Genomic DNA, 17,523 nt, shown 5'->3' on the forward strand with positions numbered 1-17,523 from the left:
CTTAATTGATTTAAATAAAATCTGGGTTTCATCAAGACTCGTTCCTGAATGACCTTTTTATTATCAACATTATTTAATGTCATATCTTCTAATAAATCATCTTCCATGCCTCCAAATGCTATGATATGATACGGTTATTATTTTTTTGTCTTTACCGTATCCAGTCACTCATAATTGGGCAAAAACTCTCCCATACTAAATACCGTTATTGTAGTCACCGTATTCTGTCACGTGGCATTAGTATATACCGTATCAAGAAACACATTAATTGCAAAAACTCACTATTATCATACTCCATTATTTGTATTCAATGCCACGGTTAGATAGTTAAATTTTCTCACTCGACCGGTTAGTAAATTCTCATGGTTAGCGTGGTTTAACTCGCAACCGAGCTTGGTGCCACAGAAAAACAACATAATGCGTGGTTAACTAATATACATTACTTAAACGTTCCTAACCGAGACTGGTGCACTCGGCCAGTCTGGTTCGAGTCCGCTAACCTCGGTTTTATTTTCAAGTATGAAAACCACCGATAATTTATTGCTTTTGATGACATAGTTGGAGCAACGTAAGTATACAAATCTTCAGAATAATTCATCCACTTCTCCCGGCGTTTGTTCGCATTCCTGAATAAACTTTTTCTCTAAATCGATCTATAGGCTTGAGTTGCAGTCATTTTAACGTCCTGTACTGAACAGAACATTCTCTTACAAAGCTGATTTATTACATAATATAATAAAGAAATTAGTAGTGTTTAGGTATAAACTACTTATTAGAGTATTTTCAGAGTATTAATTATTGTTTCATATAAAGTTTCACAAAACTGTTACATTTACTACGTTCAAATGCTGCTAGAATGGACTTACCAGTAGAACTATCACTACTAGGTACACTTGAAATGAGATAACAATGTTAGTACAACCACGAGCATAAATTAATTGCTTATCGTCTATGAACAGTGTTTAGCTGGCATTATTTACACGTATTACATTCTGGAATGCAATATACTGTAGCACCGTAACACTGCCGGTTAACAAAATTATTGATTCCACTACGAATGTATCAGTATTTATTAGCTTTATTATTCTTCACTCTGAGTGGAGGACGGAGAGAGTTACACAACACAGAACTGCACGCATTGTATTCTTCACCTGACATAATTAGTAACATTAAATCCAGACGTTAGAGATGGACAGGGCATGTAGCACGTATGGGCGAATCCAGAAATGCATATAGAGCAGAGGTCTCCAAAAAGCGTATCGTCATTCGTGCTCTCGATGTTGCCCGCCGAACACAGTGTGCTGTAAGGCTAGAGTAGGGGAAGAGACTCGTACCTCAACAGATGGGAGCGATCAGTGGGGGATCGCGGCAATGGTCTGCCTATGTTTACAAATAATAACATCAAAAGAATAAGAAATATCATACTTTTGTATATTATTTTGACATACTATGAAGCTGGAGCCCCGTCTGTTGCCATTGACACAAGCCATTTCAAATTCAACCTCTTCTGTTCTATGGTGCCTTTCAGTGCCTGGAAAAGCTCTTCTCCAGTTGTATATAGTAATTACATCTAGAAGACATTCAGACACAGTAAAATGTTCATTAACTTCTCGGATGAAAATCGCTAGGTGAGCTTTGTCATTTCTATCTGTGCTTTCGTCCAATGCAAGTGAGTAAGCTACAAACTGGTTAATTGTGGTTCGACTTCAGATTCAATTACATTTACATTCTTGAAATTCCTTCTCTGAACTGTAATTATTGGAAAGAATTTAATTTTCTTAAACTTTGACTTTGTTCTGGACACAGTATTTTAGTAACGTCCTGTAAGCACGATTTTACAAATGTTCATTCTGTAAAGGGCTTCATTGATTTTCCAATATTCCAAGTTAGAACATAGCTAGCAAGAAGATTTTTTTTTTGTTTAAGACTGAGGACACGTGTGTGATTTGTGTTTGTATTTTCTTGTTTTATATTTATCAAAATATTTGTAGGCCTACGCATTTCACCTAAAATTAAACGAAAAACATATGTTTGTCATGCGGAACTGAGTGTAAACGTATTGTAATATACTGATTATTATGTATAATCAACAGTTATACAGATAGCCCCAAAATAAATTATTTTCACTTATCCAACATGCCTGTAATTGTATGATATTCTTTGTGAAGAGTCTAGTATTGTCGTCGCATGTTGAATTTTAACACCCTTAAGAATTTTCGAACAAATTAAGCATTTCACATTATCCCCACTAACACAATAAAATTTCTCTTCCTATTCATCCTTGAATGTACTACATCTATGATTAGAAGACATCGTGAAACGTGGAACACACCGACCAGCACAATGATAATGGCAGTCCGCCACTGCTCTTCGTTTGCGCATAAACATTGAGTACAGTACAGGTGGAGATGGGTGAGGCGGAGCGCGCTCTTTACGTACTGGCTTCGGTTCCGTTCAGGGGCTTACTCGCGAGTACGCTTTTGAAGACGTCTGGTATAGAGTGTTAGTTGGGAGGACGGATTGAAAAAGACCTTTGGGGAGCCCGAGACGTAGTTGGGAGGATAATATTAAAATGGATTTGAGGGAGGCGGGATATGATGATAGACACTGGGTTAATCTTGCACAGGATAGGGACCGATGACTGGCTTATGTGAGGGCAGAAGTGACTAGCCTAGTTTGACTAGCTCAAAATGGCCTACAGTTTAGGAAAATAAGTCCAATTTTTTTTTTTTTTTTTTTTTTTGCTTCAGAGCTGAGACTCGTTTTTTTTTTTTTTTTTGCCGCTAAATCTCGCAAACAGCGCTAGCGGAACTTCTACATGGCGCGCGCGCAAATTTGAATTTGTCAACTGGAACGCTTTCTACTGTCGGTGACTCAGGAGAAGACGAGAGCGGACTGAGGAGGAAGGGATGTGAACACATAACGTAAGACAACACGTGCAATGTTTGTACTGCAGTACGCGGAAACATTAGGTCTCCTTCTGTTCAATTTAGCTTTAATTTCCATACGCATTGTTACTCATGTTTCCTGCACGAGTAATAACCTGGCTACTGGGACGCTTATCTGAGCGATGTTTATAATAATCAACAGCGATAGTCAAGAAGGTCATATTCTTTCCGCTCGTCTTCTCCTGAGTAACGGACAGTACGTGAAGATATTCAGCACAGTAAAACTATGCACCTGTCGACACATGACCGAACCCACACATAGTTCTACCCAAAGATATTCAGCATAATACAGTTAAATTATCCACCTGTCGATTGTTTCACCGAGTTTGCTATAAAATTGAATACTATACCATTACCGGAAGTAGGAGGAGACAGGATGTGGTACCGATCAGATACCTCCTACGTGCCAACGTGAATAAAATATAGATCTACCTCGCTGTCTTCAATTCGCGTAAATACTCAGCGTTTTGACAATGTACTGTATAATTTCCCGTTATTTCTTAATTTCTGTACAGAAATCGTTCTTTAAATAAAGTGTTCTTATAATATTTAAGCACTTTTAGATCTTACAAGAGAGTAAAACTTGCTATAAATATTCAAAGTGGCATTTGTGTACGGAGGTAATGAATTGAGAGTGGATCTGAGATACGTGCCGAGACATAAAAACAACTGAACATTCAGACTTGTAACGTCTTTGTCCTCAGCGACTGCTGTGTAAATAATACTTTCGTTGCTTTATTGATTATGTTTCTCTGCGAGAGGTTGAGGGCTTTACTGAGAGGAGGATTTGAAAACAATAAAGATGAGAAGCTATCGTGACAACACAAACCAATGTAGGAAAGTACTTTTATATTTCACGTGTATTTTGTTAGCGTGCTTTGGTGAGAAGCGATTCAAACACATCTCATGAAAGAAACTACCATGTGGCGTTCCTAGTTCATGAATTTACTACAGAGAGACCCACCTGCCGTTATTAATATTTTCGGCTGTGTTGTACAGATTTAAACCAAAATGTTTGTGAATTCACGATAACAGCTATACACTAAGCGAGCTGTGTACAATTGACTTGAAACCGTCACCGTTCTGCATTGATTTCATCAGTGCACATGCGCAGTGTGTGTATACAGCTACAGATTTTGCTAACAACAAACGAAAAACGATCGTCATAGTTTAAGAATTAGTCACTGTAGTTTGCCTACAGAACTGATGCTGCTCGTGGACATAATTTTGAATCACGTTTGAGCTCATTTACGAGGTTTTTTCCAACTGTAAGATGAATGTTAGATAACTTAATGGCGAATTCTCTATATCTAGTTCATCTCACCAAATGCTCTCACGCTATAACCAATTCCATCAAAACTAGTTTATTTAATATTATATGTTATTTATTTAATCAGAACTATGGAAGATAACAAATCAGAAAGAAATCACAACAGAAATCAAAAGACGAAAGTGGAATTGGATAGGGCATACAATCAGGAAAGAAGATGGAGCAGTAGAAAGAATGGGCAGTAGAACAAGAGGAAGGCCAAAAAATAAATGGAAGAGAACAGTTTTGGAGGAAATTGCTAGGGAGGGGAAAACATGGAGCGAAGTGAAGAAGTTGGCTACAAATGGGGTCCGATGGAGGCACTTTGTGAATGCCCTATGCTCCTCATGAGGAGATACAGGAGTTTGATTTGATTGATTTATTTAATAATATTCATAATGTTATTACAAATTACAGTAGAAGTATATTATTACACAAAAAGTTATAGCCACCGGCGTGGCTCAGTCGGTTAAGACGCTTCTCTGCCGGTCTGAAGTTGCGCTCGGTCGCGGGTTCGATCCCCTCTTGGGCTGATTACCTGGTTGGTTTTTTTTCGAGGTTTTCCCCAACCGTAAAGTGAATGCCAGGTAATCTATGGCGAATCCTCGGCCTCATCTCGCCAAATACCATCTCGCTATCACCAATCTCAAGGACGCTAAATAACTTCATAGTTGATACAACGTCGTTAAATAACCAACTAAAAAAAATAATATTCATAATGTTATTATAAATTACAGCAAAAATATATGATGAGTTCACTGCAAAAAGAAGGAATGTCGTAAATTTGTGAAAAATGTGATGAAGGTTCAGTACTAAGATCAAAGAGAGTATAATAGGTCTATAATACACTTCGTTGCACTGCAAGAAAGATGATAGTTCCAGATCTACATCGTATTGAAGAATTGGTATACCATACAAAGAGTGGGAATGTCAAAGTTTAAATTGCAATTTCCTACAAAATGCAATACATTCGACATTTCGCCATTTTGCATTGCAAAAACGCATTGTTATATAACAGAAGGGCACAAGAACTTAGACATAGCAAATAAATAACTTAAATGAATTTCTAACCTACAACGAATGAAACTTAGTAATAAAAGCAAATAAAGCGAAGTAATAGCACTTCTCGAATGAGCATAGCTCGTGCTAGGAGATACAGTGGAAACAAATCTTAGAATAGACGTGTTGTGCAAAAAAAAAAAAAATACAGAGAAAGAGAATTTTGTGGCATACTAATTAAGACTTATAAGGTGTTACAATCAAATTTATGTTGGATTGGTCCGAAAGATGAATCTAGCAAGCGCGGGTTGCACACCTTACCTTCTCCTCCCCCTTTGCTATACTCAGTCGCTGACGCGACAGTGTCCTGCGTTGCAAGATTTATTTTAACGATTTTCGCAATTATTCAATTTAAATTCATGGCTGAACGGTTTAATTTGCATAAAATAAGATTTTCAGATTATTTTTACCTATCTCCTAGTACAGCAATCAGCCATTTCTCTCGGGCCATTACCGCAATAGAGCGCTGCAAACATTGGGCAAAGACTATTTTTTCCTGCTTAACTGTGCTTCATAGAAGGAAAAGTGTAATAAAAGTTTTGTTATATTATTTAACATGTAGAATCACCTCTTAAATGTTGGTGCATCGGTCCCCTTCCACTCCGTATAATCATCTAGAACTTGAAAACAATCAAAGTATTTACCAAAAAAATAAAAAGCTTGCCGTTTTCATCCTTGATTCATTGAAGTATTTTTTGTTTTTACTTAATTTTGGTGAAACTATACACATGATAAATTTAAAAAATGAATTTTAAATATCACACGTGTTCTAACGGTGTTAATGTCCGATTTATTCATTTTCTTGGTCCATAACGAGCTCACAATTAAAAACATACACTCCACGGAGGCATTGGTCCCAAGAAGAGTAAATTCTATCACAGACGAAAATTCAGAAACATGGAATCCTTTCTCATGAAATGCCTTAATAACAATAATAATAATTATTATTATTATTATTAAAAAAAAAGAATTAGCAAAATTTGTCTATATAAACCTTTTGATTACCCAACAAAATAAATTTTTCAGGAATTTGGCGTATCAAATCTAGAACAAATTTATAAACAAAAATTGCTGATTTACTTCCATAAAAAACACAATAAATTTAAATATGATCCTCATGAATACCAGACGAGACAAAACTACAGTTTCTTTCTAAATACTCCCAAATGCCACACAACTGCTGGATTAAAACACAGCAGAAATTTTGGACCCAAAATATATAATACATTAATTAGAGCTTACCCTGAGCTAAGTACACTTAACACACATAGATTTAAGAAACAAGTTAGATTAATTATTTAATTGTTTAAGCTAATTGAGTTAAAATTGTTACTCTAATATTCATGTACTTCTGTATTTTCTATTTGTATATAGACCCTGTTATTACATGCTGTATGTATTTTACCATTTATTAATGTGATTGTGCTCAATGAACTCTCGTAATTTTGTGATATATTTTGTATAACTGATCTGAACTGCGCCCGAGCACGAGCTTCTGCTCTTTCGGGCTGCAATGCCTAATGTAGCTCAAGTGTATAGTATTAATAAATATTATTATTATTATTATTATTATTATTATTATTATATTATGTAATAAAAATTAGAATTAGAGCACTATTATATAAATTATCACCGATTTCACCATTTGAACCAGAATTCCATATCGGCCACTTGGAATCTATTACTCTCTGACGAATGTATACTGCCAAAAGTTCTTGTTCGCTGATAATTAAAGAAATTTAAAGCTTAGAGAATTATTTTCTGGACGCCGAGACGCCGATCTCGAGTCAGGAACGGTTGGAAGTTATTGACGGGCGAATAGAGAGAGGTATTATAGTCGTATTTATACGTTTTAGAACACTGTGATATGGTACATTATTGAAAATACTGCATCTTGTGTTGTTCCAATAGGTTTATTTCATAATTAAGTACAAATTCAGTAAGAAAACAAAATAATTACATTAGACAAATTACTAAGATTGCCCTTCTTATGGATTCCTTCAATTATACATTCATATCAAGTACCGGTACCGGTTCTCTTTCCGACTTCAATGAAACACTTGGTAGCTTCCTAGTTTAAGATAATATCCGGTAAACACGGGAAAACACACAGCTACATGTAACTCTTCGATTGGGAAAACGTCGTCCGTATTCCTTAAAGCAGCTAATACATTGACATCTCAAAATCCACAAAGAAAAAGCATGTCTGCATATTCACTATGCGAATACACGAATTAAATGTCAAGTGAACGTGTATCCAGTTGTGTGTGTGTTGCGCTGGCTTGCGATGTTCAAAAGATCTGGCGTAACACGTGAAGTACAGTTCGCGGAACTGCAAGGCGTTCAAGTACTTCTCCCCGTAATTTCTCCCCAACCGTTAGACTTCATTTCTCCCCAACCGTTAGACTTCGGACATAGGTATATCAGGTTAAATCGATGTAGGTTAGCCAAAAGTACATTATTCTGAAGTATTTTAAATTCCTCCATAAACGCACTATATATGGCAACTCTACACTTGTGTTACAATGCGAACTCTGGCTTGAAGGGCATTAGTACAGGCCCAAAAAATTTGCCCGTTTTCCAAACTTTTCCTCGACTTTGTGAAAAGCACTTACCAACCTTGTATCGTAGTACACTATTACTTATTAACAAATATTTTTCAGGCGAGCGCTAAATATTTTTGCATTTACCGGTACATAAAGCTACAGTAGAGTGTCTCGTTTAGGCACAGTGAAAACGTAAAGTGCGGGTAACGTGTGCGGGAGGACGAGCCGTACGATAAACACGAGGGATGGACAAAGTCTTAGTTACAAGATTTATGGCGGAGCATTAATTGAAATTATATTTTCCAAAAACACACAAAACAAAAGAACACAAATTACATAACGTTTTCATATAGGCTATACATTTTAATAAACAAGCAATTGTAACGTTAAAATAATTTAATGTAACAAATCAAATTTTGCTACTTAGGCTAAATGATGTTGCTTTCAAGCAGCATTTTTACGGTCATGAATTTCATTCCCTGTATGACTAACATAATATCACCGTCTTCTGTGGTCGAATTAACAAAACTACAGCATATTGGTCTGAAGTGACAACACTATTTCCTAAACATAATTACAGTACTGTAGCTTTATTAATTTAGCCACAGAAGATGGTCATATTATGTTAGCCCTACAGAGAATGAAATTCACGACAGTAAAAAATGCTGCTTGAAAGCAACATTATATAAGTAATAAAATTTGATTTGTTAGATTGAATTATTTTAACTTTACATTTGCTTGTTTGTTAAAATGTGTATATGATAACGTTAACCAATTTGTGTTCTTTTGTTTTGTGTGTTTTTAGAAAATATAATTTCAATTAATGCTCTGTCATAAATCTAAAACCTTGTGTTTATCGTACGGCTCTTCCTCCCCCCACACGTTACCTGCACTTTGTTTACGTTTTCACTGTGCCTAAACAAGACGCTCTACTGTACCTCAGCTGTATTTATATGGAATTAATTATTGACTGTCAGGAATAATGTGGGCTGTGATATTACATTCATAAATACAAGAACATAATGGACAAAGATTTGATAACAGATTCACAAATTCGTTTACTCAGATTAAACAAAACAACTGAAGGAAATAAACTGACAAAGTAAATAATCTAATACGCTAGCTTCAAGAGCCTTACGACTCCAGCACATGGCTAAAGGAACAGAAACGCGAGTTTCTAGATGCATGATGCGATTAATAACTGGTTAAATTAAACTTCTCGAACTTTGGGGTTGTTTGAAATGCGGTCGAGATTACGTAACTGGCATGAAATTTGCTTCGGTTAGTTGACTAGATTATATTTTTTCCTTTAAGTGAACACGGAACTCAAACAGTCTGATTTGTTTACTGTTTGACCACCGCCCCTGCAAACAACCGAGTTGCACTGGACAGCGGTTCCGGCCGTACTCGTACACAGTAGACCTCACTATTCCTCCAAGAACTTTGTCCAATCTGGTAAAACAGTTAAGCATTAATGTTTATCTTCTCTCTTCCTTGATATTACTTGCTCAAATCTTTTCGTCTGGATAGATGTCTTTGAAGCTAAACCAAATTAAAGTTATCACTAGAATCCAAATATTTTTCAATGTGTCTTGTACTACTGGGTTAACATATGTGAAAGTTATACAGGGTGTTTCATAATTCCTATTGCAAACTTCTATGGGTTTTAGAGGGGACTAAGTAGATAAAGTTTTGATTAGGAACCCATGTCCGGAAATGTATCGTTTCGATGCAAGAAAGTTTGAAGATCGATTCAATTTGAAATCTCCCTCTTCACGGTACACAAACAAAATGGACTGAGGACGACTTCTACAGTCTCCTGTTATCGTGTCTTCTGTTTGCAATCATTTCTACGGAGTCGGCTTTCACATAGCTGTGATTCAGTCATTGAGCAGTACAGGACGAGGCACACGATATCAGGGGACTGCAGAAGTCGCCCTCAGCCCATTTTGTTTGCGTACTGTGAAGAGGGAGATTTTAATTCGAATCGATCTTCAAACTTATTTTGCATCGAAACGATAAATTTCCGAAAATGGGTTCCTAATCAAAATTTTATTTACTTAGTCCCCTCTACATAGGAGCAGTATGAAACAAAGAAACACTGATATTAAACACAAAACTGTAATTACATATATATTTTGTATCACACGTCTTACAAATAACACAGAGAACTGACCAGCCTAGCGTGACTAGTTCAAAATGGCCTACAGTTTAGAAAAGAAGTCCATTATTTTTTTTTTTCGCTAAATCTCGCAAACAGCGCTAGTGGAACTTCTACATGACGCACGCGCAAATTTAAATTTGCCGACTGGAACGCTTTCGGTTAACCGATGTTTCGGTTGATCGGTATTCGGTTAATCGATGTTCTACTGTAGTATATCCAATTAAAAATAAATGTTATAGAACTAACTTCTGCAAATGTTTCTGAAGAGTAATTATTTGTTACTTTATGTCAGCACACAAATCAATTTAATAGGCCTACATCTTATTGTACTTTACCAATGAAACAAAGACAGACACTGATTGGACGGATGGGCGGACAGAGATAATTCAAGAAATTGTTCTAAAGAGTAATTATTTGTTTTTCGTTGGATTGTTGTTATAAAAGACAGCCTATTACAATCACTGTACGTTGCCATGTTACGTAAAGACAGATACGATACACGGACGAAAGAACGGACAAGTTTCTTAAACGGCCTAACAATTACGTTATATTCGCTTCGGCAACAACAGGGAAATCATAGTGAAACAACTACTGGTGAAGCGAAGTTTGTGGTTGTGTTCCAGACAAGATGATCGGCAAGTTCGTGCTGGGGTCCTACATGTTCGCTCGCGGCAAAGCTCTCAGCCACTGGAATTCAGCGTTCAGCAACCCGATGGAGCAGGTGCAACACTGGCATGCCCTCTGTGAGTGACTTCACGAACTACCATCAGTGTAAATACTCCAATGTTTATACAAACGGGGGAAAAATATGGATAATTGTTCAACGTTTAGACAGTGGTTTAACAAAATGTCAAACATCATTTTGAATGCATGGAGTCCAAATTAATATTCTATCAGTAATAAACTCAATACAGAGTTAGAAAATTCGAATCCGAACAAGCTTGACGCAAATGTCCTTCTAAATCTAAATAACTGCAATACCCATATAAAATTAATTTATCTTCTGATAACATTTTGAATATTTTGTAATTTAAATTTAATGAAAAGTCATAATGGTAAAATGTATTTAAAAACTTAATTCAGAAAACAGGAAAGAAAACTTTCAGTGCTCCTTTCCATGAAACTGAAGATACATCTTCGAGCAAAATATGGTTGAAGACTGATGAAAAAAAAACTGCAGTGTACCTGGAACTGCAGATCTGAAGGGCCTCAAAATAAAAAAAAAAACCGAAGTTTTAAAGTCAATATCTTTCGCTCTTTTACAGATTGTATTTACAAATCAGTTTAAGGTATCAGATAGGCCTACTCATAGTAAGCCGATATAGTATCATATTGTTAAAGGAAGTTTAGTTTTATTAGGCGTCCTGACTATTTTCATTTTAAAATAAATTAATGTAATTACATGAAAAATATTTCCTTTGGCAATAGTAGTAAAATTTCTGCTTCGTATTAAATTGAACTGGTGGTAATTGATTACATGCATACATTTTGAAAAAGTACTGTTAGTCTAAATTAAAATTACCATAAAGTAAACCCATTCAAAAGATAGAAACAAAAAATGTAAAATTAAATTAAAATTAAAAAAAAAACATCCATTTTGAAACGAAATGCGACAATAGTTCTTTTAATTGAAGGATTATTTTAATAACAAAAACTTATCTTAATTTAACTGTAATGAAAGAAGTCTCAAGAGATTAAATATATGATTTTTATAATAAAATGCATTTGACGAGTGTAAATTAAAGTAATAATGGTGTATAATAAAAGAATCGAAATTTAAAAAAGATTAGAGACAGAACCATAGAATAAAATGCAAGTTAAGTTTATCTCGTGTTAAAGTCATAATACATTTACAGTTATTGTATAATAACACTTGCATAAATGTAAAATTTGTATTAACTACTATACTAAAACCAGTTTCTTTCAAAAGCAGCAAAACTGGACTTCTTTTCTTATTCCAGGTACATACAGCTTTGGATGTCAGATATACTATATATTAAACTGAATTCTTAAAGAAATTATTATATATATAGATTTCAGCGTGTAAATGAAAATACGAAGAATAGATATCCATATTTATTTCCCGAAAACTCTTCACTACATACATGTACATAATGATATAAAAACCTCTAGTTCGGAGAAAAAGTCCTATGTTGAAATGTAACAGTTCTCTTAAAATTAGAAATATATGACTCAACTCTTGATATCATACTAAGAGGCTGAAGTATCTTACACGAGGTGTTGGTATTTCAACTGTCTACGTTACCAACACACAATAAACTTGGTTGGAAATGAAATCACAGGAACCTCATTTGTAGATACGAATATTCAATTTTATTTAATTAGGTCATACTAGTATTCCACGTGAAATAGTAACAACTTATACAATATAATGAGTAGGAAAATATTTTAAAATAGGTATGCAGACTGGATATGAACTGACACATTTCAGGTTATTAGATAGGACTTTTCAGAGCCTTAATACAGAAATTTAATTAATACATGATTAACTTGTACATATAATTTTGTGAATGGAAATTTTTAATTTTATTCCACATAAATGGAGAAACTTAAACTGTAATTCAAACGATAATCTTAGTGTACTACATAAACTCAAAAGATATAATCAACTTATTTATAATAACAATTTTGGCTAGCAAACATTGATTCTAAATAGGAAATTGCATATTTCAGTTTCATCTTATTAAATTCATGTCTAATTTTATGAATGCGAAATTATTAAATTAGTACATTATTTTGATATTATTACTATTATTTTGTCAATACATTTGGAGCTCTATAAGCCGGTTCATATCTCAATCTATGCTTAGTTATTCAACAATATTGCATATTGAACGATATATGTAATTCTGTACCTCAAAAGACAAATTAAATAGGTGATGAATTGCTAACTTTATAAATCCTAAATGAGAAAGACTTCGGACTGCTCCGAACGGGATGGGTATAATAAAATAATATAAATACTATATATTTATCATGATACCAGAATTACTAATACTCAGTACTTAGCGAAATAAGCATTGTAAGATAGTCATTATGGAAGAATAATAATAATATTAATAACAATAACATTCCATTATATTTTAGTAGACAGTGTTGCCACCTTGTGAACATCGAACTTATGTTTCTTTGTGCAGAGTACAAAGTTCAGTTGAATATAAATATATGATAACATTTATAAGAATGTATAATAATATGTATAAATATGTATTACCTTTATAATGAGCGGATGGAAACCGACCAATTTTAGTACATGCACGCGTTTGCCCCATTTTTTAAAAGAAGATATTTTGCATCAATGTAATTTTTATATTTTTCAAAATTGTACTCCGGTGCAAATAAGGATCCATGATTGTGCACATAAATCTTGCAATTTTTTAAATGTATTGAAGACCTTAAGAGCAATTTGATCGATTAGAATAAAAGAACGGTAATAGAAACTGCATTGGGAAAGTCGTTAATATAAAACTTTCTACACTAACTTGAAAAAATAATTTGGAATTTCGAAGTATTATCGGTTGTTGTAATAAAATCCTTGCTTGCTGCAAGACAGTGGCTTCTAAAAATTTGTAGAATGTGTAATTGTTATCTAGACGGAATAGCGAGCATTTTCTTTAAATATTTATTTTCTTAAATGGTTGTTGAAGACTGATGTGATGAGCATTCTTACGTACCGATAGTACTTATGGTAACATTCATTGTCCTCCATTTAATAAGATGAATTAGGATAATTTAAATAATATATTCTTATGCGCAATAACATATTGAAATGAATATATTACTCCAGATGTATTTATATAAAGAAGAGTAACAAATACTTAAGTAGATTATTTCTGATTATACAAAAGTAGAATATCGGAAATACTGCATAACTTAGCAATATACCTTGTCTGAAAATATAAATCTAGTATTAGTTATTCAACTGAAGTCATTTATTTCAGAATTGCATCAAGATGGCACTAAATAAAATATGTAATTCTTACGCTCTTTGGTTAGGAGATACAAAGGATTCTAATTCAACTGAACACTAAATGAAACTCCTACATAAAATGTGCAATGTCAGTCACAATTTTGGAACAAACTCTATGCTGTAATTTTACACCGACCGATAATGCAACAGTTTACTCCAGAATTTCATGACTCACAATTATAAACTTAAGTTAAATTATTTCTGCATTTTTTGTCATTACATATATCCTTTTAAACTGTTCAAAGAGTACCTCACTTTCGTTGTTGTTTTCCAAGTTGCACCTGTACAGTGTACATTAGGAATGCTTGCACTTACTTGCACACACTCCACTTCTTTAAAATGCTTTTTCAAGTTCCCTGAGACCGGCAGTGGGATTGCATCCCTCAGTCTCTCCTGTAACCCGACACCAAGTGACGAACCGTGCGCCACGAGTAGATTAGTTCGTAGCATTCAACACGAGGTCCAATATATCTTAGATCGTAGTTGATATGGGGTTCCCCACACAAAAAGACTGGCAAAGGTTCATGCTTTCCAATCAACTTTATACTTCATCTTTTTATTTTATATAGCAATATACAGTGCATACATTTTATCTTTCCACGTTCGCGGAAGTAGGGTGGAAGCGACAGCGCACAGCGTATCTGCCCACACGCGGCCAGCACTGAGCGCTCGGTTATGACTCAAGAATATGCGAAATAAAACGCAGAACGGACAGTTCTTTAAGATTTGAAATTGTGAACGTGCTAAAAATAATTCTTACCTTTTCAGAGAGGATGTTGAGAGTGTGTAAAGATAATTGTATGTACTGTATTTTTAGTAACAATATATTCTTCCTATTTTACAGTATGTAAATTAATATTTATGTATATTCGGCTTTATAAGACTATTCGCCTTACCACCACTTCAAAACGCCATAGCTGCATCTGGTTGAAGGTCTCTGGCAGTCAAAATTTCCCTGAAGCACTCATTCGAAGCGTTTCTTGATCTGTACCTCTTAAGCCTCCCTGTAAGTGCCCACATGTAAATTTGTTTCGATACTCTTTCTTCTCCCATTTTTACATGTTCAAACCATCTGAGTTTTTCTCATTTCGTTCTATGGCATTTACTTTACCACTTTCCATGTTCTAATATCATTTCGTACACATTACAGTACTTTTAACGTAAGATATTTTGACTGTCAGTAACAGACTATTTCATAATCCAGTGTCCATATTTAACATTCTACCATAGTACTTGATTATATTATGCTACTTTCTTTGATTTGAGTGATAATTGCGTGCTTTTGCCACCAGATACAGTTTAGACACAATAAAACTTTCTTTTATAAGTTATTTCATGTTATTTTTTCGAAGAGGTAAATTGGAGAGCCAAACGAAGAAGTAGGTACTGCCCAGCCCGTGACAGGTTACAAGACTGAAATAGTCAAGACTTTGAGAACATATCATATAGGATGCATTGTTATTAGTTCATACACTTTCCACGCTGAAGAGTCGAGTAAATTTATATTCAAAATTAAAAGTTGAATTTTGTGATGAACAAAGACCATGTCTAACTATTCGGACCATCTAGTTTCACTCATGAATATTCTACCGACATTTCCATGTGATTTACTACTCGTCCATTGATACAAATAGGAACAATGTGTAATTTACTGTCATATTTACAGGCCAGTTATCGTAACTTTCTACCGAAATATTCATTTTGATAAGTAAATGAAACAAGTACCTCAGAATCAGCACAAACAACTGAACTGAGGCATATGATTATGTGAAAAAATAAGTGACAGGAACTTATATCATTTTGGTAGAGTTAAAATGAAACTTAAATTGAAAATGTAATTTTGTTTTTCATTTCCAAATTTGTATTGATTTTATCTTCGTAGATATGAGTCATAACAGGAAAAAGTATCTACAATCACTCATTTCCATCTGCTGGCTCTGTGACGCCACATGTCTCTGCTCTCGTGCTCTTCGAGAGGGGAAGCACAGGTGAAAGAGCAAAGTAAGGGGAGTGACAGTGGAAGGGATGGAGTGTAGACGAAACCATTACTCTCCTTCACGTGCTCTACAAGATCTGTTTCTAGAGGGAAAACGCGCTCCGACGTCACAGGTTGACCAGTTGGAAATGACTAATCTACAATGTTGTCCACACCTTGGAGTAACGGTCAGCGCGTCTGGCCGCGAAACCAGGTGGCCCGGGTTCGAATCCCGGTCGGGGCAAGTTACCTGGTTGAGGTTTTTTCCGGGGTTTTCCCTCAACTCAATACGAGCAAATGCTGGGTACTTTCGGTGTTGGAACCGGACTCATTTCACCGGCATTATCACCTTCATTTCATTCAGACGCTAAATAACCTAGATGTTGATAAAGCGTCGTAAAATAACCCAATAAAATAAATAAAAAAATCTACAATGTTCATCACAGTTCAACAAGAGTTTAATTCTTAAATCTACTTATCTTTTGTCGGATGTAAAGATACAAGTAACACGTAATTTAATCTTTCTGTCGAACACACTCCTTTTAATCTCTGTCTAGATGTTGCTTTAGATGGCCTCTTTGCTGCTCTTTCGAAATGTTTTCTCCTGTTACATAAGAATAAGATGTTTTCTTTAGCTTTCAAATCGCACTTTCTTACGTGTCAGCACATTACAAATATCTTCTCATTCTTTTCTAACATTGAACCTGTTCTTTTTTAACTTTTTCACCAGATAGTGCATAGTTCGTCTACTTGGAACGGACCCTTCTGGAAACCTGCATTGAAATTATCTGCGACATTGACTTACAGGTTCACTTTTGAAATAGAGTTGTACCAAACCACTCGCGATGTTTTAAACTGTGTTTCGCTTTTGATATGACGCATGAAAATGAGATGCGATATCATCTGCTCCCAGCAGCTGAATTCGTGGGAAGAAATGCTATGTAAACATGCAAATCGGACAATCGTCGTTGGCTATGCAGTCTCACTTCTTCGGTAAGCTCAGACCTGGTCTCTCTGTGCTAGACGTATAATTTCTAACTGTAACATTGTGTTAATTCCTCGAATGACGCTCGCATATGGTAATTACAAGTGCTCAATAATCGATCCACACGCAGCGTTGCTACATTGTGCATTATTCTCTAAGAAAACCTTAAGATCATAAAATAAATTAAATTATACTAACAGTCTTACTAATAAACCGTATGCGGAGTTGAGACAGAAAACGTTACTAATAAGTGAATAAGCTATGGACGTATAAACAGGCTGTAACTATACAATGGGAATTGCCTTGCAGTAGTTATATACACGAAACCCCTTGTTTAAGCGTTGTATATAGCGAAAAAATGGCCGCCCCTCTAACAGCTGTTCGTATCGACTGTCATTTTATGATGATGGTTACCTTGTAACCACAGAAGAACAAACCAAAGATCAAAGAATTATTAGAATAATATTGCTGTAGCTTGTACTCTTTGACCAAAATGTAGTGTGGTAATCGATTAGAGCCAGTTGTACTATCGATATTTAACACGCC

The 17,523-nt window shown here is 35.0% G+C and overlaps 1 protein-coding gene across 3 annotated transcripts in view; it reads left to right on the plus strand.

The window, feature by feature from the left end:
• LOC138716517 (synaptotagmin-15-like) overlaps positions 1-16,827 on the plus strand; it is a 313,906-nt gene extending 297,079 nt beyond the window's left edge. The window contains exons 9-10 of one of the 3 annotated variants that reach the window (XM_069849662.1): positions 10,632-10,769; positions 16,723-16,827. In XM_069849662.1, coding sequence (XP_069705763.1) covers positions 10,632-10,769; positions 16,723-16,733 — 149 coding nt within the window. In that variant the 3' untranslated portion in view covers positions 16,734-16,827. Of the gene's footprint in view, positions 1-10,631; positions 10,910-16,722 lie in introns of those variants that run through there. The other 2 variants (XM_069849664.1, XM_069849663.1) reach the window with 2 other exon arrangements.
• Positions 16,828-17,523: the final 696 nt, after the last annotated feature.

The sequence above is a fragment of the Periplaneta americana genome, chromosome 16 (genome assembly GCF_040183065.1).
Source record: "Periplaneta americana isolate PAMFEO1 chromosome 16, P.americana_PAMFEO1_priV1, whole genome shotgun sequence".
Taxonomy (NCBI): domain Eukaryota; kingdom Metazoa; phylum Arthropoda; class Insecta; order Blattodea; family Blattidae; genus Periplaneta; species Periplaneta americana.